This window comes from Nyctibius grandis, chromosome 2 (assembly GCF_013368605.1).
Source record: "Nyctibius grandis isolate bNycGra1 chromosome 2, bNycGra1.pri, whole genome shotgun sequence".
NCBI classification, from domain to species: Eukaryota; Metazoa; Chordata; class Aves; order Nyctibiiformes; family Nyctibiidae; genus Nyctibius; species Nyctibius grandis.
In genome coordinates this window covers 12559583-12587229 of record NC_090659.1, presented here as the reverse complement: position 1 = coordinate 12587229, position 27647 = coordinate 12559583, and the positions used below count along the sequence as shown (strand labels likewise).

At 38.1% G+C, this 27647-nt stretch overlaps 1 protein-coding gene across 3 annotated transcripts in view; it reads right to left on the bottom strand.

Annotated features, from left to right (window-relative positions):
• The window catches only part of USP25 (ubiquitin specific peptidase 25), a 95786-nt gene that overhangs the window by 28432 nt on the left and 39707 nt on the right, over positions 1-27647 (bottom strand). For all 3 annotated transcript variants that reach the window (XM_068425510.1, XM_068425511.1, XM_068425509.1), the window contains exons 5-11: positions 27214-27376; positions 12892-12978; positions 7863-8000; positions 6903-6979; positions 6104-6177; positions 4482-4630; positions 559-686 (exon numbers count right to left, since the gene is read on the bottom strand). In XM_068425510.1, coding sequence (XP_068281611.1) covers positions 559-686; positions 4482-4630; positions 6104-6177; positions 6903-6979; positions 7863-8000; positions 12892-12978; positions 27214-27376 — 816 coding nt within the window. The remainder of the gene's footprint in view (positions 1-558; positions 687-4481; positions 4631-6103; positions 6178-6902; positions 6980-7862; positions 8001-12891; positions 12979-27213; positions 27377-27647) is intronic.

Below are 27647 nucleotides of genomic sequence, written 5' to 3'. Positions count from 1 at the left end.
TTATTCCCCAGTGTCAAAAGCTCTGTTCATACCATTCATGACAAACATGTACTAGAAAGCTTCTAAATTAAGTGGTTTAAGTAGAAGCCTCAGAGCTTTACTCCCGTTTCATTGTTTAGGCTCACAAATAACATTCAGCATCTAACTGAAACCCATCATGGTATTTCACCTCTGCACATAAACAGCACGCACTGATGCTGAGAATCCTCTTCAAACCATGCAGTCTATCTGGAACACCATGAAATATCTGACTTCTCACCCTCTTTCTCAAATGGACCCATAAATGCTGGGATAGAGTATTTTGTCTGTGTACACAACTACCTAGCAATAAATTAAAGGCTGAAGTGCAAGCAGCTTTTGGCCCAAATTTGCAGTATGTCTTGAATTGTTATCTAAGGGTATTTTCTGAAACAGGTGAAACCCATGAAAATTTTAACTTGTCTAGCTAGAACAGAAATTTACTGTGATTTAAGCGAGTATAAATGAACCAGCAACTTTACCAAACTCATGACATTTAATTTATATTCACATTAGGGCTTTTCTGATAATATACTGTACCTGTCCAGATACAAAATAGGAGGAAATTCTAATTTGTTGTGTATCTTCTCTGGTCTCCCCAAGGCCTGATTAAACTCAAATCTTGATAGCTCAAAAGTTAAGACAGGAGGAAGCTCAGTGAACCAGTGCTGAACAAAAGAAGAACAGAAAACCCCACAATGAATGTCTTCCAATAGCAGAACGTTAGTAATAATGGTACAATACCTGCAGACTGACATAGCTATGGGAGAAACTGTTTTTAGAGGGTGGATCAGCATAAGCTTTCCAAAGTTCCCATCTTTGCCCTTCACTGTAAACAGAGACCATTTGTCACCCATGCTGCATCAGAGCTTTTCAACTCATCTATGGCTCTGTTAAAGCAGAGTAGGCAGGAAGGCTTCTTCCTTTCACATTTGTCTTGCTCGTACTAGAAGTGGCCTATGCTTGAACCTACCTGACTTGCCAACTGTCCTGTTCTCTTTTAACTCTCCAAAGCCACTGAAAGGGCTGTTTACACTGTATCAAGTGTTCTTCCCGCTAGTTCCCTCAAACTTAAGTTTCTGACCATTTTATTCACCTGATAGCACCCAAAGTTTCTAATGACCTCCTCTGAAACAGGATCAGTGAGTACTCTCAGCTGGGTCAGACAAGCTCTCTCAGTGCTGTAAAACTGATACTTCTTGAAATCTCTTCCATACTAACAACCACTCCTGAAGTTTCTGCTCATGTCTCTAATCACTGCTAATCTGTCCATGGACCAACCCATGTCATCACCATCTTATCCCAGTTTTCTTTGAGTATTCAGTAGAGGGTTGATCCTTAGTCCTAGTTTCTTTCCTTACATACTTTGTTTCTCAACTACATGACAAATTCCGCTCCAATTCTAGCATTAGAGTTCCTTTTTTTCTCCCCCTTCTACAACATAAAAAACACAGTCTATCCATTTAATACGTTTTGGATGTCTGACCGTCAACTCAAGCTTCCCTGATTGCTGCAGACACCGTTGCCGTGCATTTCCGACATCAATGCCCATAGCCCAGATGTGGCACTTGCCTCAGGACTCGTTTCAGGTTCTCCTATCCAGACAAATGTCTTGAATAGTCCTTTCATACAATACCTCCAAGACAGACTCTTCTTCCTACGCTCATGGCTAAAATTTGGGTCTAAGTTCTTGTCACTCCACATCTCAGTGCAACGTTTCCTCTCTTCTCCCCTTGTCCAGACTTAGCACATGTAGCCTTGTCACACTAACAGATTTCCAGGATGTTGCTGAGTTTTCCTAGTTCATTGCCTTCAGCATCACTCCTCTCATCTCCTTACATGTAAAATGAGCTGCCTTCCCTTTTCTTGCCTATGTCATCCTCCACTAACCACCTTTTCCGTTTTAAAGACAATCATGACTTCTCTCTTGCAGCAACTTCACACAGCAGTAAATTTCAATGCTAAAGTCAGTAAAGCCACATCACGATCCTTCCCCTAAAACCCTTTTATTGCAAAGCCTCCAAACCACTTAACTAAGCTGCTGATGTGCTGAAGTTTACTAGTCATGATGTTGACAAACATTATCTCATTTTGCCCACACTTCTAACTCCAAGGACGTGCATTGACCTCCATTTTCTTTTGAATTTGGAGTTAAGTTCCTTGGGACAGGGAATGTCTCTTTTCTGTTCGTACGTTAGCTCACTTGCTGACACTCTATACTCCGTGGCTGAGGCTTTTAGGCATCATGGTGATGATAATAATAGTAATAATAATAATAATAATAATCAAGGTAAATACCCCGTTAGAGGTAATGGTGGAAACAAGGGGAAAAAAATAGAATGTTACTTTCAGGATAAAATAGATCTTTCAACACAGGCGACTACCACATTAATATTATTCTCTTTAAGCTTTGATATCTACCAGCTCGGATGAATACCACCTGAAGTCTTTGTTCAGCAGAGACAGGCTTCGTTAACACTACAAGAAATTCAGCTTCCTTCAGTACTTCCAAACCTTCCAATGCACTGTAATATCTTTGAGGCATTATGTTTAAACATAACTCTAACATCAATAACCATGACAGATGAATTATTTCAGTTCAGGGAAATGTAACCAATTTACTTGGCCCTGGTAATAATGCCGTAATGTTTTTCTAGATCAGGACTTAACACATTACCTTTCTTTTTTGCCACTGTTGTCCATCTGACTACATCACTTCATTTCCACATGCTAAGAACCCAAGCTGATTAAAACACTAATGCTGACAGTTTCACAGAACTCAAAGCTTAACACTCTAGACCTGTACGTGATTATCCTTCTGTTCCCCATACTTTCCTGGCATTACAGGTTAAAAAAACGCTCAAAAACAAAACCAAAAAAAAATCCAGGTCTGACATTTCTAGTCAAGCATTTATAACTGAACTGACATTTTATGAATGAATGCACACAGGTTTTAATGGCAAGAAAACCTTCAGTCCATAAGATGAACAATCGTGCCCTTGTAGTAGGTACATACAAGATTTCACCTTGCATAAAGAAATTGAATTTTGGATTGTACCAGGATATTTATGAGATTTTTTTTTTCTTCCAGTTATATTTCAGGAAACATGCTCATTGTAAAAAAACATTTCTACAAATACTGGAATAAAAAAAAATTTGAAACATCCTGTGAAAGAACAAATCCAGTAAGATGTGTAAATACGTTTGAAAATGCTTAACATCTGATTTGGTTGATCAATAATTAATCAACAGTCGACGAGAAAAGGGGTCTGCAAAAGGGATACTATAAAACTTTTGTTGGTAACACAAAATTAGAAATAAAACTTCAGACTGAGGATGATTTCAGTGTGCAGCACTAGACTTAGCAATCAAACTCTGTGTGTATGTTGATATGATTAAAGGAAGTAAAATTTCGTTACTGCAAAAGATTGACATCAAGGAAGAAACTACACCTGAACTTTTTACTTAAGTAGAAGAAACCTCCTAAGATTTCACATCTTTAAAATAACTGTGATGAAACATGAACAAGCATGTAAAGAGAAAGTAGCTCAGCCTTTACAGGCAATGGGGATTCCCATATTTCCACATAACCCACAGGTTATTAGAGAGACATCTGCCAGAGAAAAATGCTGGGCATATGCATGCATGCCAGAAATAAGAGGGGACATTTCAGAGCACACTCTCTTGGTTATACCACCACCATCCGTTCAACTACCTCTTTCCCTAACCTGTGACTTCTGCACAAGAAATATCATTCATCACCTTATCTCAACACCACACACTGCATACTCTACTTCTTATTGAGGCTCCATCCTAATCCCTCCACCCATGCTTCCAGCATGCTCTGACATCTGGCAGCCTCCTGCTCCAGCAAGAGCTCTCCCGGGAGGGACAGCAGCCCAGAGCAAGTATTGTCTGTCCACCACTGCGAGCAAAGAGAACTGCCCACCACAGGAGGCAAAGAGGAGAATGCTGGAAAATGCCAGTAAAAAGGGGAGAGGGAAGACGGCTAGGGCACTGAAGAATTACAAGACAGAGGCACAGAGGAATAACAACAATGCTCTGAAGCAACAGTCAAACACACAGCTCATGGTTGCTGTTTACAGCGTGGTACAGGGCGCCAAGTCAGTCAGAGCAGTGGTCAGCTACCACAGGACATTTTACCCATGACCTCTCTGGAGATCAGATATCAGCAACAGGTGGGAACCAGCCTGTGCCAAATCACTGTAAGCACTTAACTGTGCCAGCTTTTAATAAGCATCAACTTCGTATCTTAAGAAAAATACAGAAAGATGACACTCTGGATACTCCAAGAGAGATACAAACTCCCCAGATCAACAACCCAATTATGCCAGACATCAGAACCTGCACAGCAGCAGGTCACAAAAAACAACCGTGAACTCCAGTGAAAAATAAAAGAGCACTACAACAACACCCTGAGAGAAGCCCACAGAAGCACTTACCTCCTGACCAGACTTTGCAGAGTTTTCTGAATGGAGAGATTCAATTTCCCCTTCAATCATTGCAGCTTCTAGGCACTCATGCAGATCTTTAAAGCCATTAACCTGGAGTGGATACTGGCCAAACATTTCTGTGTTTTCAAATTTTTTACCTTCACATAAGAAATTAAACATTTAAGGTTTTAGGAACAAACATTTACCTTTACAAAAGCCTAACAATCCTAGGTCACCTGACCTAGTCTCCTGAACAATAACCACATTTTCCTATTAAACAATTCTATTATACATCTGAAAACAAGTTACTCAAAAAAGTCACTTGACCGTAATGTTGAGAATTACTGTATTTTCCTCTTTTTCTCCTCTTTTTTCTATTGTTTTTGCATCTATTGGTAATAAGCAAAACTCAAAATGACTTGGCACCACAGATGTATGGGAAGTTTTACACATATAAATCATAGTCCTCCTCCTGCAAATAGCAGGTCAGTAATACAACCCTACATTGTATCAGTAAAGTCAGTAGAATTGTTGGTATGAAACAGCCCTTTGTACAAGTACATTTTGCAAAAGTAAACCACAAAAGAGAACATTCATGATTTCTGTCCTGAAAACAAGATCATAATTTGGTAACAGCGTATAAAGAGGTAAGCTCAAACATGAGGAGAAATACGGGTGACAAGTGATTTCAAGCTACACTTTCAATTTATTTCACCCTGAAGTCAGTAACAAGTCTTCTTACATCTGTCAATTTTTTTTCATTGGTTTGGTTTTTACATATCTCCTCAGTTAAGACGAGCATGTAAGGGATGAAAGCAGCCGAATGCAAAGGAGCAAGAATGCTAATTAGTAGCAAGAAATCTGCAGAATGGTTTTGAAATATGACAACAAATCATTAGATACACTGTTCCAGGCCGAGGAACAACCTGGAAGACACTTTAAAGATTATAGCTGCTTCATTTAAATGCATCTCAGGAGTCATTCACTCTCAGGATGGGGGACAGAATCACCAACATGAAAAAGACTTTCACAACTGCTGGCCTCCTAGAAATAGAGAATGCTGCAGTTCTGCAGATCTACTAATTATATGCAGATAAGATAAAGGGAAGCTTGTTGTACAGTCTCTCCCTCCTCAGTACTCTCTCCGACACTGCCCTTGAGCAGGTTTCCACTGACTTGTTTTTAACGAACTGTACTTTTAATAGGGTGAGTTATCCATACCAGAAATTGTGTAGAAGAAAATGCAATAATTGAAATATTAAATTGCATTAAATGAAGCAGGGAGAGTGTGAGAGACTAGCTCAATGGAATATAGTAACTTGCCTTCTGTATACCATTAGTAAACTGCAAAAGTGCCCTGATAATAATTTCTAGCAAGCATTTTTGCTCAGCATCTCACCCTAACTTCTACTGCACTTCAGTACATGCACTCAGCTCCTGCAAGTTATCAAAACATTTACTTTCAGTCTCATATTCTCAGGACAAACCTTCTGTCACAGACCAAATGCGTATTTTCCAAGTATACTTCTGCAGAAGTAGCTAAAATGCTACAACTGCATCGTTCACCTGTGTACTTAGTCAAGCACTGAACAGACATGAGCACAGAAGTTCAGGTAAATTCAGATGCACACCTTCAAGTACACCTACTGCTAGAAATCGTCCATAAAACAATTCCACCATTGGGTTCTTTGGTTTCTCTCCATCCCTGAAAATAGATAGCACATTAGTGCAAAAATCAAACACAAAGCTATGAACTTTTAAAAAACTATGAGCAGAATAATCCAAGTTCATTATGGAAATGCTGCCTGTTTTACTCAGTTACTGTTCATTTAGTTTTGTACTTTCCTCTAATGACAATAACAATGATTCACATATTTGCAATGGTAGAGTATATTTTGAAAGTTAAGTTTCAGAAGTGCTTCATTCTAGGAAAATTTATGTAAATCAGATTCAATTCCTGAGTGGTTAAATTGTACAAAACCCTTGTAAAAACTATTTCCTGCAACACTCTAGAAACAATTATGTATTCAAAAGCCAGTTTAGAGATGTTCACTTATACAAACGATAAGTATTCGCTTCTGAGAGGAGAAACGGTAGCAAGGTTTTGAAGTACTTAAACTACAGGACTGAAAAGCAAAACTGCATTCAAATTAAAAAAAAAGCCTAATTGATTAGGTACAAAACACATCTCTACTCTTTATATACTTTGGACTTCATTCAGCAAGATTTCTGACATGAAATAAGAAGGTGGAAAAAGACAATTCATGGAAAATCGAAGGTATCAGCACATATGGAAAAAACACACTTGAACTAAAACAAGCTATGAAGTTGGATCTTTTTCAGCCATGCAGTGAGAAGTGGATTTTTGGTTGTTTGGTTTGCTTTTTCTCATCAAAATGTTCAATATACAGAGCTAGAAAAAAACCTTACCTCTCTTCTTCAGCTTTAATTTGGAAGGCATCTTCTAGCCAATCTAACAATTTGTGTGTAAATTCACTAACGTCTTGCTGTTGAAAAATATAAAATGATCAGTATATGTTCACATATGTAACAGAACACAATGAAGCGTCACCTCACAAGATCAGTATAGCAGTATTCCCCTCCACAAGAGGTCCAAAAATCACACTATGTCTAAGACTATGCCATGATTGGTTTTTTATGGGTGGCTCTCAGAGCACACTAAGGCTCCAGTGTTCCTCAGCCATCATACTGTCTTGTGATCCTTATTACTTGGGCTCAGCTTTCATACCATGCTAGTCCAAAGGCATCTTATGAATCCCATTGTTCAAACCCTTTGGTATCTAACAAGTGGTGACTAATATAACTTTCATCAAGCACTAAATTCAGCATGCTGTTGTAATTAAACACCTTAACCACATAACCTTATGTGGGAAAAATAAAGCATCTGAAGAAACAAAGTGTTTCTCAGAAAAGCAAAATATACCTACGATTTAGGCAAGAATCCTGAATATGAATATTAGGACCCTCCAAACCAGTATCTACACAGACAAATAGTATACTAGGACTGTACCAGCCCTGGATGTACTGTTAGATCAGAAGAACAAAGCTCTTTCAAAAACCACAGACTTCAAAGCTAAACTAAACCCTAAAAGCAAGAATGTGTTAGTTTCTAAAATAATAGGAAGAAAGTGTACTGAATAAAAGTTACGCTGTCCATACTTTTAAAAATTATTACTATTACTTTATCTTTTTAATAAAAGTGACTAGAGATCACTTAACATTAGAGAAAAAAAATTCAAAGACTGTGACAATTAGAAGTTTATTTTCTGTGGACATTTTGAATTTTTCTTGTCCATTTTAAGTATTTCCTATTGCCAGGTGACCATATGAAAATATGCATAAGCTTCAATGAAAATACATAGAAATTACCTGTTGGGAATCATTTGATTTAAAAGCATCTTTAAGGATTTCAACCGCTCTTGATGGGTCAACATATTTTCTCTTTGAACCAACTAGAAGTGCAAACAGGTACCTCAATTCACGCATGAAAGGCAGATTCCTATGTTCCTATATTTGAAGAAGAATTAAAAATATTTAACAAAGTGGTGACAAAAATCTACTTTACAAAAGTGTGACCCAATGAACTAAGTGTATATCCAGCCAATCATCCTCATAATATATAAGCTTATTTGTAGTACTATTGTAGTTATTTTGGACTAGATGATCTTTCGAGGTCCCTTCCAATCCCTAACATTCTGTTATTTGTAGTACTACCAAGGTAGTGTTGCATGCCTTTTACTTGTCAGTTTTACAAAATGATGTAGTTTCTCTGGCAAGAAAATTACATTTCAGAAACTGCAAGCTCCCTGAAGCCACATCTAGATGTGGCTGTTTGACTTTAAATGGAGCTGAACAGACAAGTGGACAAGCTGAGTTGCATTTAAGACAGAACTGTTTTTCCCAAGACTTACAAAGCCTTAAGTAATACATCGCAACAATATGCATTGATTTTATTGAAATTAGTATTCCTCTATACCTCTAGCAGAATTTCTTGTGAGCCTACACACTGCCTAGTACCTTTCCAGGATTATTTTTACTGAAGACTAAATTTATAAGGTGTACACAAATTATTATTATTTCTCTTGACAGAAGTAAAAGAAATAGCCTGCTCTCCTTTCTACCTTTTTTTTTTAAAGTATAGTTCACGGGTTTCCACAGTCGTTTTTCTGGTTTCCAGGAGAGAAGCAGAAGAAATACCTTCTGCCTGTATAATGAAAAGCAAGTGAACTGAAACACATATCCATCATACCATAGATTAAACCACACGTTACAAATGCTGTGGAGACTGGATATCACTTATACTCCTGAGGAGACAGTTGACAAATAGTTGTGAAATTAAAATCCATGTAATATCCACTTGTATTCAGAACAAAGTATCTTTCAGAGGCAGCACAGATGTCAGATGCTGGTCAAACTGGAAATATTTGATGACCAACTATTTCACATGCTCATCAAACAGCAGACTTGTTTAGTCACTCCTATGTCAATCCAGTATGCATAAAGCTTTTTGTACATAAAGTCTGTCTTATTTCAGCTTTAAAAACTGTGCATGGTGAATTGGAATACGTTCAGCATAATACCTAAAAAATACTTCCAGTAACATAAATTCCTAAGTTTTACTTGCTCTTCTAGTCCACTTTGCAAAACACCTGCCAGTTATAAACAATGTTCACAAAAAGGCTGACAACTTCATCAAATGCCACCCAAATTCAGCATTAAATCATCATAATTTAAGAATAAAATCAGTCTCCCATTTACATAGTTAAAGCACTTTATAAGAACAAAACAGGAAAACAAATTGTGAAAGGGATTTTTTTCTTACTATTTTCATAAAGTGATCTATTAAAAAGGAATAGAATTTCAAGTTTTAGACACAGATATATTTTATCAAGATGCTTCAATACCAGTGATAATTCATATGCATAATATAGATGTCTGACCACAGAATATTCTAGATCTCACATTCCTTTTGTTAAATCTTAAGTACATAGGCAGTGAGTATTATTGCATTGCTTACCCAAATTTACACTGCTAATTTGGCTGAGTGTTAAGCACATGTGTAGCTTTATGTTGAACAACTGGCTACTGATGTCAGGAGGATTACTCAGAATATCTCTGTAAAGCCTATAAAAGTTCTCTAAAACTAGAAAAATCCTTGTTGTTTTTTTGAGAAAGCTGGATTTAATGCATTAGGCAGGCTCCTTGACCAGATTATGTGGGCATTACCACAACAAACAGTGATTCTGACTAAACAAAGCCTAAAATCTTCAAAAGGATGTGAGCCAGTCCCCAAGACAAGCTATGCAGTTCCACAAAGGACTTACTTGCGCATTAAAACAAAAAAACTAATGAAGTGATCACAGCACAGCACACAGCTCTCAATTTTAAAGCATACTGTAGGTGCAACAACACGAAAAAAAAAGGGATTAAAATATATTTTGAAATAAAAGCTGTATGGAAAGTTCATAATCTAAAACATTCTCTATTTTATCACCTATCCTGCTGGCATAAATAATTTCTTAATAAATTTATCATGGAACAATTTATGATTAAGAAATGCTTCTAAAGCAATCTTGATGTTTCATACATACCAAACATTCATAATTGTCAATCAGTATGCCAGGACATTAGCATAATGGGAATGTTGAAACAGGGGAAAGGATGTGCTACCCTGTAGCGCAGTAACCCACTTCCTCTGATAATAAAACATTTCCTGAGGATATCATTGAGGCCAAATATTAGCTGCCCTCACTGTGTACAGCAAAAACGATCTGTTCATGTGACAGCAAGAGGTAGGAGAACTGGGAGAGCAAAAAAGCTGCAGTAACTAAAGACAACTGTATTTGTTCTACAAAAGGAAGCTGAGGATCATGCCAAGGAAGAAAAATGAATTTCAAATGAAAAAGAACAAAAACAGACTGGAGATTTTAAGTGTATGCCCAAGCTTAAAATCCAGGAAACAAAGTCCAGTTAGCTGAGGCAAATAGGGTGGGGTTGTTGTCTGGTTGGTTGGTTGGCTTTTTTAAAGTCAAAATTTATACCAATGACTTCTGGATTAAAAATTCTACGTGCCAAATTATTAGTAACATTTGCATTCAATATATTGATAGGAAAGAACAAAAACACTCCACTACACAATATTCCCTGAAGTACAACCACATGCTTTAATTCTAAATCAAGAGATTGTCATGACCCTAGTATTAAACTCTACTTTCCACCAACTGGAAGAACAACAGGATGTAAACCAAAGTCTTGAAAATCTGGGATTATTAAAACTTGGTCTTTATTAGCAAGGAAATTTGATCCTAGGGAATGTCAGCCACATACAGTACTTAATACTAAGTTAAAAATAAAAATGAAAACAAATCTAAGTCAAGGTAGTTTTAAAACAAGTAAGCAAATAGAAGTAAATTCTAGGGCTTTTTTTGTAAACTTGTAGCTTATATTACAACTTTAAATCAATTTGCCTCTACTTGCCTTCACCTTATAAAGAAATAAAAGCACCATATTTGGGGGCATGCATGCTTATTTCTTCTATTTGTCTAAGTTCCAGCTAATGAAGCGATCTCTTTGCCTAAATTCTCCCCAAAAGAGACTTTAACACTAAGACAATCCTTTTTCAGCTGTAATGAGGCTGATGAGTACATCAATTAATAATGTTATTTCATTCTGGAATCTAAGTTAACAAAGTAGAGGATATAAACTACTGCCAGAGATTCTTACTAGCAGACTTGCAGAAAGCAGGGTTTCTGCACGAATCCATATACTTGCCTGGTGTCACACCATTTTACACAGCCTTAGTATTGTCTGTCATGGACAGAATTTCTAAGAAATAGCACTTTGGAATTGCTAAAGGCATTCGGCTTCTACTGTCAATGCTTGGGCAAGACATTTTTCAAAGACAGCTTGTTATTGTGTTTCATACCACCTCTTACATACCAACTGCTTTTTACGCCCTGAAAAATGAAGGTAAAGAACTCTGAGTACAGGTGGATATTGCTAAAACAAATTATGTGATAAATAATGAAATACCAGGCAGAAAGTCAATCTAAAAATAAAAAAATAAATATTTCAGTACAACTCTCTGTTAAAGTATGACTTTATCCTGTCTTTCTTACTAAAATACACTGTCCTGTCACCCTCTTGTGACATGTTCCCAATACTACCCATGTTGTATTTGCACACCATCTCATGATCTAATGCAAATATTTTCTCCTAAAAAAAAAACAAAAAACACTCCACAAAAAAACAACCACCCCACACACTAACAAGTGACAACTTGCTCTTTGAATGGGGTGAGGGGCAGGAATTTCTCTCACAGAGGAGATATTACACAGTTCTGACTGAATATTCAGCTTCCCTTTTATGGTACATACCTAGAGGTTTAGAAAATGGACACTATCTTCTCTATGTCAGTTTTTTTTTGCTTTTTTAATTGCAGCTCTTACTTTTGCTAGTGAACACTCCAGTCAAGCCTGAAGTGCCAAACAACTAAGAACAGGCTGACAACACACTCCCTTTTTCAAATCTGAAAGAAAGGGGCAAAAGGCAATAGTCTCATTTCTGGATATGCAAAAGTTCTCTGCTCTGTAAGCCCTTGCTAAAAGTGAGGGCATCAAGTGCCTTCGTGCTTCATACAGCCACTTCCTCTTCCCACTTCTTCCTTTCTATTTCATAACATAGAAACCGAGGTGTCCCCGTGTATCTCTCCTCAGAGGACATCCATGAAGGCAGAAAAAAAACTGGTCTGTTTTGTCCCTCAGTCCATGACGACTCCTCCTTGCTAGTCTGAGGTCACAGGAAACCTGAGTCAACGCGTCCCCCTCCACAATCCCATATGAGTACCAGAATAAACATGGGAAAATCTATGCTTGCAATCACCTCATGAAAAGGCCAGAAGAGACAATCTAATAACCAAAAGCTTAATCTCAGATCATGAGTTACAAGTAATTAACACCCCCAAAAAAACAATGAAGCAGCCAGGCCAACACTAACAATGCTACTGGCAAAGCTACACAAATCAAAAACATGCGGGTAACCAAAAAGTATGCCCAGAGCTGCACAGCGTGAGGGGTCTAGAATAAAGTAGGTTTGTTAACACACACTCCGTTCACATCAGAAATGCCCACCCGCTAGCGGTAGTGATACTACAGCTGTACCAGCGAAGCCCTTCCACCCAACCTGGTCTAAGTAGCAGTGGGCGAGCAAACTCTGCTTCTCTCAACACCCTGCCCTACTCTACTGTGAAGCTAGCGTATTTTATGTAAGACCCGTTAACAGGAAGCTCAGAGAAATGTTAATTAGCACCTATAAAATCCATGCTAATTTGAGCTAGACAACAGTGCAAAATTCAAAATGCCCTTATCAGCCATCAGGGGAAGTTCACTTCTAACGTTACCTTTTGGTTTCGGGGCAAGTCTTGAGCATTTGCAGGAGGACTGAAATTCAAAACTAGTCTTCGAAACTCCAGTAGGTTAAATAATGACTGAAAAGAAAAAATTAAAAATGTTTAAGCACTTCTACAAACAATACAAAATTCTTTCAAACATGCCTTAGCGAAATGAATGAAGTGCTAAAGGTATGCAATGCTAAGGTTTCATTTCAAAAACTAGATTATTTCACTTAATATATTTTGCTAAATGTATTTTCACCAGAAGACAATTATTTTTGCCACAAAAACAGCATAATAAAAAAAATTCTTTACCTTAATCACATAAACGGAACAATAATTTTAGATAGGTAAATTACTTTTTACAACAAGAATTTTATTAGTTGCGTAACTGTCAGTTTCCAACTGAAATTAAAGCCTGATTAGCCATGTAAAATTCATCTTGTAGCCCCTCTATCATCTACCTCCTCAGTGCAGAGAGAGTACATCTTTGTATATGCTACTTAAATCCACTTGCAATTATCTGTACTTTTTGCATTCAGTCCACTCGTCCCATCATTATATGATCTGAATTATATACATTAGAGTAAGGAAACTGGGTTATATATCTTTTCAGGTAAGGAACTTACAACGTTCTCATTTTATGGACAATAAGACATGAAAACAGGTGTCTACAGGCACACCCACAAAGAACCGCACAGAGCTGGGAGCCAAGAGAGCACAAGAACACCACAACTCCGGGTTGCAAAAATAAAAGTCCAAAGCAGTGGCTGAGAACTGAAGTCCTCAGCACTTGCGTAACTGCATCATTGCTTTTCTGTACAGGCAGAAAGCACTTCAACTAAAGCTCGCTTCGTTACAACAGACTAGCATTTTGATGAAGAAAGGGTAGCAGAAAAGGTCTAAAGTATTTTAAACACACCCATCAGAGAAGCACAGCAAAGATTTGCCCTCCTATTCATCCCCTTTGGTTTTACAATCTATAATTAACTTCCCTCCCACACACCCCCCAATCACATATGAGCTATTTTGGAAAGGCAGAGCTTGCCTACCCCAGCAATAGACTTTGATCCTCCAACTTGTCCTACACAGGTAAAGACTTAAGTCACAGACCACAGCGGGTTTAACAGGATTTCAACCCCACAGTGCCAAGAAAGTAAAATTCAAACTGTGAAAAGGCACTGCATTTATCTTAATAATTCAGAACATGTTGGAAGGAAAGAAAGACAAGTTTGTGAAAAGTTGCAATGTTCCCGACTCTCCTCATGAAAGAGTCTGCATTGAGTTTAACCTCTTCTCATATCCCACAGTATACCGCAAAATGAAAAGGCTAAAGTTGTCTTTCCTAATATTTTTAGATTTAAAAATAAATAATTAAAAAAAAACAAAATCAAAAACACCAATGAAAAATACCTTTCTGACCTTGCTAAATCAACACAGACAATTGAGTAGTCAAGCTTTTTTTTCTGTTTTGCTGTTCAAAATACAGGTTCCCCTTTTAGCAGTCCTTGCAGAGAAGGGAGATTAAAACAAGAGTCCTTTGTTTACTTACTCAAAGCATAGAAAATGTTAATATTTAATTCAAGTGTCGTTCTAGAAGTTGATACTAATTGAAGTTATGTCTCATGATGTAACAGCATTCCACCAGTGGGCTCTTCATCAAGCAAAACATAGCAATGTCTTAAGTACAAAATAAACCAGCTGCTGAAATACAATGTCCAAAGACTGACTTCTCTGCATGACTAATTCAAGTGCCATCAAAGTGCCAAGCAGCTGAGTTGGCCAATTTCATAATACACATACACGAATTAAGTACAGAAAACTGTACTAAAGTTTAGAATTTTTGCCTGGCGTTCAGTCCACAAGTTTTCCACAAAAACTGTATTTCTTTAACCCAGAACTCTGAACTGTGAATATGTAACTCCATGCTTTACTAAGCTGAACAAACCTATTTCTGCAAGCTGCTGAGAATAATTAAAATAGCTTCTTTGGCTTTGTTCTACTCAAAATTTCTTACACAAGATATTTAGTTATTAAACTTTTCTCCAAAACAGCTTTCACTGTGTGTGGTTGTACTGAGAGGTAGCAGAATGCTCACAGTTAATCTGCTGCTGACAGCACTAATGCTAACAGGACAGTATCACGTTGTAGCTCTTCTATACTGAGCTAAATCAACTTCAGGAAACATCTATCTTCATTAAAAAATAAATAAATAAATAAATAATTCCCTAGTGTAAGTGTAAAAAAGTATACAATAAGTGTGCCTGAGATCAACCAATTTTTGTACCTCAAGGAGGAACCTGTGGTTCTTCCTGAGGTAAGGAGATACAGACGAGCTCACCTAAGCCCTCACTGCAGCAGAGACCTTCCATGGCCAACCACCCCAGTGCTTCAGAAAGGGGCTAGACAAAAGAATTCCCCATTTGCTGAGCCACCCATTGACTAGGCTTCCTACACCCAGGGTAGGTGACCATGGAGCAGAAGCTGTTCTTCTGCAGGCACCGAGAGAGACACAGCAGAGGGTGTCCCTGGCCTGAGTGCCACCTGCTGGCCCCAGGCCAAAGCACTGGCCTTCCAAACACATTGCATGGGGCACCACTTCATCTCTTTTCCGTAGCTGCAGCCAAGTGGGTAAGTGTCAGAAGTCCCAGTACAAGAAAAGAGGCTGGATCTAAAAGGTGGATACTTCATATCTACTGGCCTCGATCAAATATTTTCATAGTTTACCAATGTAAACTATGCAAAACTTACGCATGCAAGAAAAATTCTCTAGAAGGTGGGTTTTTTTCCCAGTGTATTTAAGCCTATTTAAAAGCTATAGCTTGGTCAAATTTCCAAATGATAGCTAGGGCTAAGTTATATCAATTCAAATTATCATGCAAATCAACAGATTTTCAGAATACCTGCCTCCTATTCTATCAGTTTGGGAGCTGAAGAAGAGTAAAAGAAAATGAGAATAAACGACGACAAAAATCCAGCATCAGTTTAGAACATTCAAACTAACAGTGCTGAATGACAACAGACAGACTGTGGCTTTCCCCTGCTCTAGGTGGCGATGATGTAGACATATTTTCTGTCATGCCAGAGAGAGCTAGGTACAGTTATAGCTTCAAGACTATAAGATACTAAAAACATTCACTTTTCTGAGTAATATCTACCCACACTACATAGAGTGTAAGCAATTTCAGACTATAAGCTACCTTGGTTTTACCTAAAACACCCTGCCTATCCCTTCTCCTCTCTTAACATCTAGGATTATCAAACAGAAGGACCTTGGCAGAACTTAGGTTGCCTAAGTAAAGAATTAACTCTTAACATTCAAGTACTGTGATGCTGCATTAATACTACAAGAATATAAATTAGCCAGCATATTAAATGCATAAAAGCTTGGCATGAAACACAGATCATTAAGAGCTGACAGCAGAGTCCTAAAATAGTAAAGGTACTGACATCAACAATACTTGGAGAGCAGGAAAACAGTACTTCTGTGTCTAGCTAAAAGATGACCTATCAAGCTGTTGCACAGAGCTTTAGACAGGCTCTCTCTAATGGTTTCTTGCAAGTTCTGTAAGCATAGGGCACTAATAACAGCTGTTTCAGTAGCAGAGGTATGAAAACCTTTTGTTTTCTTTGACTAGCAATTTTGTATTTGTTTCCACTCTTGAGAACAAAAAAGCAGAAATTTTTTGCACAGGAACCAGGGAATTTTTCATATCGATCACCTTTCTAGAAGTTTACATGAACACTATAATTTCATAATACTATGAACATAGCCATCTTTCAATTCGATTCATAAAGATTAAGTTTGGAAAGAAGGAAGGACATTCAAATTGTCTGGTGAAACACGTATTGAAGCCATTCAGACTACTAATTCTAAACCAGTCAGCAAATTGCCAAAACAGTCTCATTTGGCAGAAAATCATCTACGATGTCTAAGTAGAATGAATACATTTGACCAGTGCTGCAGAAAATCTAAACTTCTCCTAAGGTGATAAGTAAGGGAGGGGAACCAAACCACAGTTACTAAAGCAGCTTAGCAAACAAAATAGCACATACCTATTGGCAGACAGCTAGAACACCACTGACTATTGTAAAATGCAGTAATCACGCAGGTTTCTCTTGGAGCAGCCCAAGAAAATTTGTACAGTTTCTATTCTCATGGCAGGCCAGTTTGTAGGCTCCCTTTTACCAAAGTGAAGGGGATTAACAAGAGGCAAGGATGCCGCAGCTAGCGCAGGTGTGCATAACGAAACCTATGTGTCAGCAGCAAACACTGGCAAGGAATTTGTCCTAACTAGTGCTAAGGCTTGAGATTTAACAGGAGAAAAATACAAAGACTAACTTGAATTTTGGCAAAGAAAATTTAGGAAGGACTTAATTTGGCTAGTAACCAAAAACTAAATATATCTTATTAGTACAGCTTGGAAAGCAGCTCTTCGGCAGGGAGAAAGAAAAGTATGCATTCCTACAGAGCTCCTAAACGAACTGCTTCAGGTACTGGCATTTAGCCAAAACATGATCTTGTTTAAGTTGAAGGCTTATACATGCATTAACACACTGCAACTCCCATTTGCCTCATTTAGTCATCTGGGGCCTTTTATGCATTTCCAATTTTATATTTATTCAGATTTTACAGCCACAAAGCAGAGACCTTATCTACCTTCACTTTGTATAGCAAGCAGAGAGCAACCTTACAGAAGGAATAAGTTATTACTGTTCTAAAAATAAAACGCAAAAATAGAGCTCCACCTGTGTCATTAAGTATATTATTTGGAATACTCTGCCTCTGCCAACATGACAAATTAGACTCATGTTCTCACTTCACTTTATAAACAATTTTGTTGGTTTAGTGTATACAGAGCTAGTTTTAGTAGTGTAGATGGACCATTATTAGGGTTAACTTTTTATTCATGCTGATAGTCTAAATCAAAGAAAATGCAGAATGCTATGGAATGTATGCTACCACCTGCACCCATTACCATATGGTCCTTACAATAACATTAAGATCTTTAACTTTACTAGTTACCAATATTCGAAGTGCTAAGGGTTCAAAATAAAAGTACTCCTAAGTACTGCATTTAGGCTTATTAGTGACTTGACATTCCTGCATGCCTCAAATCAAATATTAGTGTCCAGCAAAGTTCCATATTACAAAAACGTAAGCAACTTCACCGGCAGCTAAGTCCATTTCTCTCCAACTTTCAAATCTTTTGGACTCTATACCACTAATTTGGGAGAATCACTTCTCCCTCCCTCTTCTAGGCCTTCCACACTTTTTCTGTTCATTTATCTATTTTACTGTTTTACTTTTTGGTTCATATTCTTGAACCTAATTTTCTCACAACAAAAGTCCATAAGGTGGCTGTTTGTTGCCACTGCACTGACCGCTCTGCTCCTGCGCTACGCTCCTTTCCACCCAGCGCCTCCTTATAACTCACACTGGAGCTGCCTCCTACATGAATAAGACATGCACAGAAGGAGTAAGTGGTAAATCCTGTTTTCAGAATAAAGACTAATGATGGGCACTAAATGTGGTCATCAGGCCTATATTTAAGCCTATGCATACATTGCCTAGCAGTACAAGTCAGCAAGCATAATACAAGAATTCTTCCTATAATGCTTAAACTAAAAGGAAACTGACTGCTATACATACATGAAAGTGCAAATTAGTTTAAACACATTTTACTTGAAAGGTAGAAAATAATTACTGTAACAAGACTACAGAGATTTTTAAATATATTTTCTCTTAATAACATAGTAGCCCTGTGTATTGTCTTCTACCTTCTATGGAAAAAGCCTTAAGAAAATGAAGAAGTCACCCAAAACATATTCCTGATATTGCTTCTTTCCATACTCTTGAGAATTTAGCACAATCAAAAGCTTTTCTGAAAATCCTCGCATTCTTCGGAAAACTGCATATAAGGAAGAGGGAAGAGAAGAAAGGAAAACGGCTTCAAAGCTGGGACTGAGCAGGCTGCTGTTCAAACTTCGTTGTGAAAGTATAGGAAGGAGTTTTTTCTCTCTCCCTCTCTGAAAAAAAACTTCTACAGACAGATACGACACTACCTCATGGCTGAACTTCAGCAGAACAACCCTACACGCACAGTGGTAGTGGTCAGGAAAACATTTCACATTTTCAAAGTCACAGACAGATTCAGTCCCAGATCTTAAAAGCTTAGGAAAGTATCTCAAAAAGGACATTTTTGTTTATAAACAGTCAACCAATCAGCATTCCAAACTGCTGAAAACCAAGGTATAAAATGCAGTTTTAAGCTGTCATGTTTTGCTTTTCTAAAAGGCTGAGGTGTAACATGTAAGAAGATGGAAAACAGGTTTCATACTGTTTGATCTAGAAAGTCAAACTAACTTAAGACCTCTAGCAGACTTGGGTTAGGTCAACATTTTAAACAAACAGCTCACCATGGTATTACCAGCCTGCATTAAGAGAACATTTACTTGTTTATAGCAACAAACTCAGAACATCACTGCAATTCAGAAGACAGATAAGTATGATATGAGATGTGTCCAGAAGAATCCACTTTATATTTGAGTCTTGGCACATACTAAAAAATGCCATTCAACCACTCCCCTATTACATGTTCAAAGCAAGGGGAAAAAAAAAAAAAAAAAAAAACACACCACTGTCAGGACATAAAATAACAGCTAACATTTCCTTACATGGTTACAGTTTTCAACTTCTTGCCTAAATTCACAACATGAAATCAATTTGTGGTATAACTTTAAACAAGGCACCTAAAAAATGCAATGGGTTTATGCTCTTCTAAAAACCTAGGAACTGCACCTAGGATCACAACCCAATACTTATTCTGTATCCTTTATTTTAATTAAATGAACAACTATTTATGAGTCAAAGCTAAAGTCATCATCCGTTAAAGCTTTCCAACCCTTCAAAATAGAAATTTCACAATATTATGTACCACTAAATATAAGGTAAGAGTTTGAAAATTCACACAAGCAACCCGAGGGAACTGGAGATCATAGAGAAGAACAAAAAGCAGTAAAAGGAATACACTGTTAGCAAACATCAGAGGATGACTGAACTTGGAAGTGACAGGCTGATCTTTATTCTACAGAACAGAGGGAGTGATGGAGAAAGGGAAACCAAGAAAGTAGATTTCAACATCATTATACCTCTGCCCATGAAACTCTACAGAACAGTTTATATCATGTTCTCCCACCCCACCCCTGCCCCAGCTGGTTCCACAGAGAAAATAGTGCAAAGATGTTCCATCAATGGCCATTTTAACTCAAACCGGGATTGCGCACTGAATGTTCTTCAGTAACCAACCTTCCACTGCATGCCCAGGGAAGCAAGAGTGTTGTACAATGTACATACATGCAACTCTTATTATATAATACTAGGCTTTTGGGTATTAGCGCACTGCCACATCATCCATCACAATCCCTTCCATTCAACATGACAAATAGGAAAAACAAAACAATGCAAATGTTAGATACTAGTGGTAGACTGCTTCAAAGATTGTAAGAACAATAGCTGAGCCACCGACAGGGAAGAAAATACTTGCTTGATTCTCACCCATCAAGCTGGCTTGCTTCTTCCCAGAACTAAGAGCTTAGGATCAAATGAGATCCTAACCCCAAACATACTGGCATCAGGAAAGTGAGAAGGCTGCTCCTAAACACTATGCAACAGAGTAAAATGCCAGAAGTGGTGTTAGGGACCTTGAAAATAAAAGTTAAACAGACATGGAGATTTATACTTGTAAGACAGTAGCTTGTTAATTCTTTGTTCTGCAAGCTATGTACTTTTGGGGGAAGGAAAAAAAAAAAAAAAAAAGTGTCTCATTTTTGAATGACTAACCAAACTGTGACAGACTCACGGAGAAAAGAGTGCAGCGATGCCAAACCCCAGCTGTCCTGTTAGGATAACTCACTCGGTAAAAGGAAGGAGCTACAATCCAGACAGGCCCTTGGGAAGTCATGAGACCCAGGAAAACACTGCACCTCGTACTTTAGGTATGGGACTGGGAAAGAGGGGAAATACAGCAGCATTTACAGCACAGTTTTCATGTATTCCTCACACACTTTTTCTTTCCATCAGAAATTTGTCTTAGTGCACTGAGTGGGCAATATTCACTAAACGGCCAGCTACTCAGCATCTCCCATTACTTCTTGCACATGACTGAAACCCTACCTGGAACTCCAAAAGATAAAGTTAGTCTTGTGCAATATCTTAAAGCAAAACACCTGGGAGACAACTTGCACAGGAAGCAAGCCTACAGACATGATTCCAATAGCGCATCCGTGTCCTGCGAGTTACCTGCCTTCTACGTCCTGCAAACACTTAACTGTGCTCAGCACAACACAAAGGAGCCACTTCACAGGCTCAATAAACGTATTTATAACCAATTTCCAGACTACAAACTCTTAAAACCAAGGAAAATTCTAAAGTTTGGGGTTTTGTTTGTTTGGTTTTTTTGTTTTGGTTTGGTTTTGTTGGGGTTTTTTTTGGTTTTGTTTTTGTTTTTTTTACGAGGGAGCCACTGAAATCTACTGCTAAAAAAGAAGTAAAAACATGTAGTAGTATATTTGTGTTTTGTTTCTTTAAAGAACTTGATATCTTAAGTTCTATTTCAAGAGCTGACATATGCAGTTACAATAATGAGAATTAAAAAAATCCCACACAAACAACCTTCTAGAAATATTCCAAAATCTCAAGATTTAGGGATCCTTCTATAAAAGTTAATCTAACTAAAGAGTAGCAAAAGCATGTATGGATAAACATTTATTACAAGTTCAAGAGGAGGTGGGAAAATCGTTGAGGGACTTAATACATTTCTTGGCAGGTAAGGAAGAAGCGAACATGCTTTAATGCAGTTTTGTTTTGACGTATTTTCTTGGGGACTCAGTTTTAAATTCAAGTCATTATCAAGTCAAAAGTCTTTAACAGCAGAACAGACTTTTAGAAGTTACACTCGTGGAAAAAATATTACTGTCCAGTCTAATGATGCTGAATGTAACTGTTGAAAGCTGAACTTTGCTTGGAGCGATCTGAAGAGAGACTCCCCTGTTCCCCCACAGAAGAGGATGACTTCCACATGTGCGTATTTCTCTAACGCACTAATAAATGCAGACTAAAAGGCAGTATTTCTAGCAATGGTTGAATTTTGCTAGGGTTTGCTGTCACTCACTGCAAACGTATCTTAAGGAACTTCATGCTCTTAATGCAAATACAACAAACCATTGATGATTACGTTTGACTAAGCCAGCTAATTGGTGGCTATAAAAAACAACGTACATTGCATAAGGAAGCTGTCAAAACGTCAAAAGCTTTTTCTCCTTAACAAGCACACCTTAAATAGAAGGAAAAAGATTCTTCTTTCCTTGCAATTTAGTTTTAGGTCATATTACACAATATATCACTGTGACTGACAGTAGTTAACATTTAGATATTGTTGACCTATGTGATGTGTCAGGTTTCAAAAGACTCCTAACCAAAGCTTGAAAATATTTCTACACAGTCAATGCAACCCAAGGAGCCAATCTGCCCTGTGGATAAATAAATATGGTATTAGCTAATGCTCTAAATTAACATGCATTAAATTTCCTGGGATAGTTGGTTGAAACATAAGTCTTCCTGGCTGGCAGACAATATTAATAACTTAAATTTTCAACCAACTGAAGTTATAAATCTTTCAATGGTTTACTTGAATTACATTCTATAGACCTAAATACAGAAGTTTAACTATCTTCTAGGATCAAACCATTACAATTCAAAATGCCACAGACTTTCACATAATACGGGTGGTGACCATAAGAACTAGCTAGCCCTCTTTATAATCCGTTTTCAAGGTATAATGTTGCACGTTGGGTATAAATAACATCAGATCATAGGTCTAGCATAGGTTTTTACATTCCCTAACCTCTGTTCTTATCTCTGTGGTTAATGAAGTAAAATTTCAGTTTCCTTGAAAACATTTAATTAAACATTTGCAGTTCCCTATGTATAAATATTTCTTCTACAGAAATTCTCATACACAAAAAAAATCAGTCATCTTGAGGTTTGGGACTACTGTGGAATATAAAATCTGATTACGCAGAGAAGGCAAAATGCCAAGTCATATTAGGTCCACGAAGAGCTTCACGGAAATAAAATGTTTCTCCATAGTAGCACCAAAACAATCTTTCTGCTACTGAAAAAAAGAGCTATGCATGTGAAGGAATAAGGAATGGAGGAGAGATGAACAAGGGAAATATCAAAAGATCTCAGGAAAACAGAAAATTCAAACACCTCATGAGATTACTAGATGCTGAAAGGAAAAACGCCTAAGAACAAAAATCTTCAGCGGGAAGGGAGGTGGTAGAACAAATAAAGAAGTTTTTCAATTTCATTATCTACAGTGTTACTTAAGTATTACCTGCAGGTAAGTAAATCCTGCCCATAAAAAAAGCCAAACCAAAACCAAACAAAATAACCCACCACAAACAAAAAAAAACCCCACCACCACCATCCAACACCAAGAAATTAAAAAGAACATGGATTACACCAATCCAATTTGTGTAGTCTACTGGGATTCCAGAGTAATTTCTGAAGAAGTCGTTCAACAAAAGCTTTTAACTAAGAAGCAATGAGGTAAGATGGAAGGTCCAGGCACAGACAAATAGACAATCAAAAAGAAAAAGAGGGCAGGAGCAAACCATCTGTTCCAGCCTGAAGGGAAGTTACTGCAAATTCACAAAGTCTGTGCTGGAAAGCAAAATTCAGAAGTGATCTAGAAAAGAGCACAAGTGGCAAGATGACCAAGTTTTATCAGTACAGAGATATGCAACGTAGTAAAAACAAGAGCTGGCAAAGATGAACTGACAGAAGGATCATATGGGACTGAGTGACTATGTAATAAGAAAGCTAAATTCAACACAGATAAGTGTACAGTGAGGTACATGGTAGAAAGTAACCCTAAAATTTACAGAAACTGACAGGCACCAAGCTAACTAGTATTATTCAAAACTTTGAATTTATGACAGATAGTTCCATGAAATTATCGATTCAACGCATGAAGTAGTTAAAAGCAGAATAAAATAATTAAGAAAGGAAGACAGAATGAAACAGAAAGCATTACTACAGAATCGTAGGGTAATTCAGTTCAGAAGGGACTGAGGGAAGTCTCTTGTCAAACCTCCTGCTCAAAGCAGGTGGTCACCTGTGAGATCAGACCAGGCTACTCAGGGCTTTTTCCAGGCACATCTTAAAAAACCTTCAAGGTTTGACAGAGCCTGCGCAACCTCTCTGGGCAACCTCCACTGCCTGCCTGTCCTCATGGGGAAAAATGCTTCTTACATCCAGGCTGAATCTGTCTTATCTCAGCTTACTCCCATTGCCTCTCATCCTCCCAGTATGCACTGCTGTGAAAAGCCTGGCTCCATCTTCTCAAAGGTCAGCTAATGCAGACCATCCCATAGCTTCCCAGGTTGACTTTTTGGCCTGTCTGCAGTTAATCAGAAACCTCTTTGATTCTCCATGACCTTTCAAAGATGATAGTGGCCTTTCTAAGACTCTCCCTCGTTCTTTCAGCACCACTGGATGCAGCTCAGTGGGTCCTGTGGACTTATATGGATGAAGTTTCCTTAAGTAATCTCTGACTCAATCCTTAACCACTGCTCAGAGTTCCTCTCCTCCAACTAAGCACAGTGGTCTAGGAGACCTCATTGGTGAAGACTGAGGCAATGCAAGGCACTGACTACCTCAGCCTTAATTAAGCCTGCTGTCACTAAATCACCTGCTCTGTTCAGTAACAGAACCGTGTTTTCCTTGCTCAGCCCTTTATGACTAGCGTAGCATCAAAACCTCTTCTTGTTACCCTAGATATCCCCTGAGGCATCAACTCTAGGTTAGCTTTCGCTTTCCTTGTTAGGAAACCCCTCATGCCTCGGCAACATTTCCAAACTCCTCCTCAGCAGCCCATCTCTGCTTCCAGATCCTGCATGCTGCCTCCTTGCATTGGAGCTTGGCTATGAGTTCCCTGAGCAGCAGAACGGACCCTTCTTGCAGTCAGAGGATGCTGCTAGCTTTCCTGAGCTCCTCTGCCCTTCAGAGCTTCCTCCTATAGGATCCCAGATACCAACTTCCTGAAGAAGCCAAAGTCTGCTCTCCCGAACTCTAGCGTCTGTAACCTGCTACTCCTTCCTCACTCCCATGAGGATCTTGCACTCCACTATTTCATGGCCACTGCAGTCGAGAGTACCCACATTACTACACCTCCAATCAGTTCTTCCATTTTAGGGAACCGCAGATCTATCTGTGCATCATCCCTAGTTGGCGCATCAGTACTTGTATCAAGAAGTTGTCCCTCCAGGATTCTGGTTTGCTTGTGTTCTGCTGTGTTGGATTTCCAGCAGGTGTCAACACGTTTATTAAAGTTTCCCATTTGAACCATAGACCATGATCCAGAGACTTCCTTGCCTTTAAAGAAAGTTTTGTCCACATCCTCATCCTGAGGAGTGTGGTCTGTAACAGACTAACCAGGGTGGTACCTTTACCAGCCTCTCCTCTGATCCTGACCCACAAACTCTCATCTTAAACTGTCATCTTGTCCCACACAAGTACTGCATACGTTTGAGCTTCTCCTTCACAAGGAAGGCAACGTCCTTCATTGTCATCCCTACTTGTCTTTCCTGAAGAGCCTGTATCTGTCCATCGTACCACCTCATAAATTCATAGCCCACTCACACCTTCAGAGCTTTCCTGGTCTCCCAACTAAAATGCTACTACAGCTAGAGAAGATCTGGAGAAAAGCAACAAGGCAGATCAGAGGTTAGAACAGATTCTATATAGGCAGCAACTTAGCAGTCATCTTGGAAAAGAGGCCACTGATCTGTTGAAAGACAGTATGACAGCAGTCCACATGACAATTAAAAATTGATTGTCATTACAGTTTTGTCCACTAGAAGACATGGAGGCCACCAGACAAAGCTAGCGAGAGCCAGGTTCAAAAAACAAAAATGAGGCAGTTCTTCATGCAGTAGGGAGCACAACTATGGAAGTCCTATCCAAAGGACCCTATGGGTGCAAGAAGTTTGCAAGGTTCAAGGGAGACAAGTACATAAAAGAGAGGTCCACTGGGGATTACCAACTAAGCAAACCACAAAGGATGAAGAAACTCCCCCAAGATGAAAGCAGGTGGAGGCTTGGGAGTGTTTTAACAGGGCAGTATCATGCATACTGTTTGTACTCCTCTACAAGCATCCATTTGCAGAAATTGCTACGCAGAACATTGATGTAAATGGATTCAACCTGAAGTACAACAGCCATCACTATGAAAGTAACCATATCAGTTTATCTGAAGTGCTTCAGCCTGACAGTAATTTGTTAAAAATGGGTATTAAATATTTTGCTTCCTCTCAAAATGTCAGACTATGAAAAGTTACAATATGCTGAATTTGCTTCTTGTAGACTAAAAATAAATTTCCCCCTATTGTATTCCAGTTTCACCCAGTTTTCTGTGGGTTTGGATGCTTATTAATATACTTACAGATTATTTACAGAAACATATACAGATTTAGCAATCACTTCTAAAAAAATCTCTTAAAAGATAGATTAATAAAGTTTATGTACAATGAATTATTGATATTTGAACATTAGATTTCAATAGACAAGTTGCAGTATCTATACTCATTTCCCTATTGACCGTATCTTAAAAAAAAAGTAGCTTTAAGTCAGCTACATATACACAACAAAAGACTAAGAGCACACATATTGGCTGTATTAGGTAAAACAACCCAAACCAGACACAACTGTATCCATATCTGACCTTCACTTGCCTCTTTCTCAAGTTTCCTTCTTTTTTCCTTCTTTTACCCTACTCAGCTGTCTATTTCCTTGTAGCTATTCTAGTAAGCTCTCCATGATTGAGGGTGTCTCATTTCTTCTACCTACCTCCATTGTCAGCCACCCCCTTTCAGTCATTTGCATGCACTCCTTTTAATGTAAAAAGCCTGTTCCTCATCTGTAATCCAATTTTCACATGTTTTTTAGGCATCCACAATTGTCATTGATGTCAACAAGAGCTGCAGACACCCAGGATCTTCAGAGACTCAACTCCTTGTCTTCAACTTTTTAATAACAAATATTTTGAAGCTTCACTTAGTTATGCTACAGCACTTTCTACACTTCAATCAGTCTTACAGATGAACATGTTAAAAGATACAATACATAAGTAATGCTCAAAAACATCTCATGCAGTGGCCTAAAACTCCCAGGAAAACAGATAAGTTATCCACTTAAAATAAGATAACTCACCTCACACTAAATAAAATGAAGAGTATACAGAGCTAACCAATGAGGGTGCTTACCTGAATGACAGCACTAAACCAGCACGTGTTGCCAACATTCTTTAATCCTACTGGACAGTTGTCTTGCCGCTTTCGATCATAAGGGTTTGGAGAGTCACTCCATACCTCTGGATGTGTCCTCTTTAAACTTGCTTTATTTTCTGCAATACTGGCTTCTAGAACTCTTTGGGAACAGAAGGGAGGGAAAAATGTGAGAAAAAGCAAAAAAAAAAAAAAGACATAGTAAACCACCTTCAGTTACTAATATGGACATCTTAATTAGATCATTCACTAATTTATAGCTGCTGGACTTGGTTTTAAAATGCTATTTTACTTTTAGGTATGTTACACTAATTCCATTACCTGTTGGAAATGGTATCAGTCAATGAGTGAATCTCCTGTGAGAGCTCTAGATACAAGAGCCATGTCTGTAAGTCATCAATTATTTTAGAACC